Source organism: Galeopterus variegatus, unplaced genomic scaffold (assembly GCF_000696425.1).
Source record: "Galeopterus variegatus unplaced genomic scaffold, G_variegatus-3.0.2 Scaffold48328, whole genome shotgun sequence".
Taxonomy (NCBI): Eukaryota; Metazoa; Chordata; class Mammalia; order Dermoptera; family Cynocephalidae; genus Galeopterus; species Galeopterus variegatus.
The window spans coordinates 1,956-4,053 of NW_007774439.1; the positions used below are offsets into that span (position 1 = coordinate 1,956).

Below are 2,098 nucleotides of genomic sequence, written 5' to 3' on the forward strand. Positions count from 1 at the left end.
TAATACAATTACACAAACTGTAACTGCTCACAGCTTATTTTAAATAAAAAAGCTTAATAGAAGTAATCAACTGAAAATGCCAATTTCAAATTGAGAAAGGAAATGTTCCTGATAGGGTTGGACTAGAATCCTAAATAATGAATCTGTGAGTCATGCAGTGTCATTCCCAGAAATAAGAAATGGACCAGCACCAGACAGTGGTACGTCGTGCCCAACTAACGTTCAGAGTTGCTGTGATCCAGTGACTTCCAGGTGCCTGTTACTAGTCTTTGAACGGGATGGTCTACAGTGGTCATCCTGGAAGTGACTCATCACAGTACATTGGGTAAAGGGGAGGCAGGGCACAGAGTGTCCATCTCACAGGTCTGCAGTTGCAGGATGAGCTGCACTTGAGAAAACACCACCGAGGAGTCACCTGTGACCTGAAGCAAGTGACGAAATCATGAACCTCAAGACTGAGTCTGATGTGACAGTCAAGGCTGACGTTGGAAGTGTCGGGGCAGGAGTGTGAACAGAGGATTTCTAAATGGGATTGAGGAAGATTGAGATTTCTGGAAATTTCCACAGTAAGAGTTCTAGGCCCACATGACTTTGTCATATACTGGGTGGGGGTACATCTTGTCTATGCACTTGCCATAGTGACTTGTCTCTCAGGAACAGGAAGGAGTATGGGACTTTCTTTCTCTCTTAATAAATACATGCATATATATATACATGGGTATGTATATGCTTACACACACACACACACACACACACTCACATCTGAGTCTCATAGGAAACTCTATCTCTTCTAGAAGGAATCAACTAAAAGAGTCCACAAAATCCCAACAGTTTCACTTGAAGTCACACATAACAGGTTTGTGTGCAGAGAGATTGAGGCCACCAGCTGAGAGACAGCATCAAACAACAGACACCGTCAATGGAGCACATGAGGATCAAAGAGTCATGGACTTCTCCTTGAACCTAGAATCTCTTTAATTCAAATGTTTCTTCATGTTTTGTGCTGTCAAACCGTCCACCTACCATCCCCACTTCTCTACAAATTTGTCTGGAAACAGGAAGACCAGGCAGTGATGCACAGAAGAGTCTCTGAGGTTCTGTCTCCTCAGTTCCTCTCAGCAGCACAAGGTAAAACGCTCTGCCCAGACAAGGACAGAGACCGTCCCCTCTGCTCCCACACTTATATCCTCAGGCACCTCCTCATGCAAAGCAGACCCCAGTGTCAGGCTGAAAGGCCAGCCCTGGGCTGAGCAGCGCCAGTCTCCTTCCACCAGGAGCCCTTCATCAGAGCATGGATGTCCTGGGGCTGCTCCTCTGCCTGGTGGCCGCTCCCTGCTGTGAGTATTCCGGGGATCTCAGGAAATGGAACCTGGGAATGTGGTGGCTTCATGCCTGTTTGACTGACTGTGATACTTCTTGTCCCCAGGTGTTCTGTCCCAGGTGCAGCTGCAGGAGTCAGGTCCTGGCCTGGTGAAACCCACACAGACCCTGTCTCTCACCTGCTCTGTATCTGGATTCTCTTTAACCAGCTATGATATGCACTGGATCCGCCAGCGTCCAGGAAAGGGGCTGGAGTGGGTCGGTGCAATATGGAGTGGTGGAGGCACAAATTATAATACAGATCTTAAATCACGAGTCAGCATCACCAGGGACACCTCCAAGAGCCAAGCTTATTTAACATTGAGCAGCGTGATAGTCGAGGACACGGCTGTTTATTACTGTGCGAGAGACACAGTGAGGGGAAGTCGCCATGAGCCCAGAAACAAACCTCTTCACAGGAAGACAGGAGGGGACTTGGTGGTTGAGTGAACCCAGAACTACATAGAGAATTTCTACTGAGGAGCAGGTGCACAGGACACCCTGGGTTTCCTTTCAGTCCTTGGTGTTTCCTGTCTCTTTTCAGCAAAAGTCATACTCAGGAACTCTTGTTTTTGTTTTTGTTTATCTTTTCCTTTATTTGCTTTATGTGTTCCCTTAAAATGTGGTTTCTCTTACCTTAAAATGATCAATGTAAAACAAAAATTAAGTTTAATGTGCTTTTTTTTTGTAAGATGCTACAATTTTCATGACATTATTTTCACCATTTTAACCATTTGAT

At 45.7% G+C, this 2,098-nt stretch overlaps 1 gene segment (V, D, J or C); it reads left to right on the top strand.

Moving 5' to 3' along the window:
* The first annotated feature begins 1,291 nt into the window (after positions 1 to 1,291).
* LOC103584264 lies at positions 1,292 to 1,809 on the top strand. The segment is given in 2 exon segments: positions 1,292 to 1,337; positions 1,427 to 1,809. Coding segments are annotated over 2 exon segments (429 nt in total).
* Positions 1,810 to 2,098: the final 289 nt, after the last annotated feature.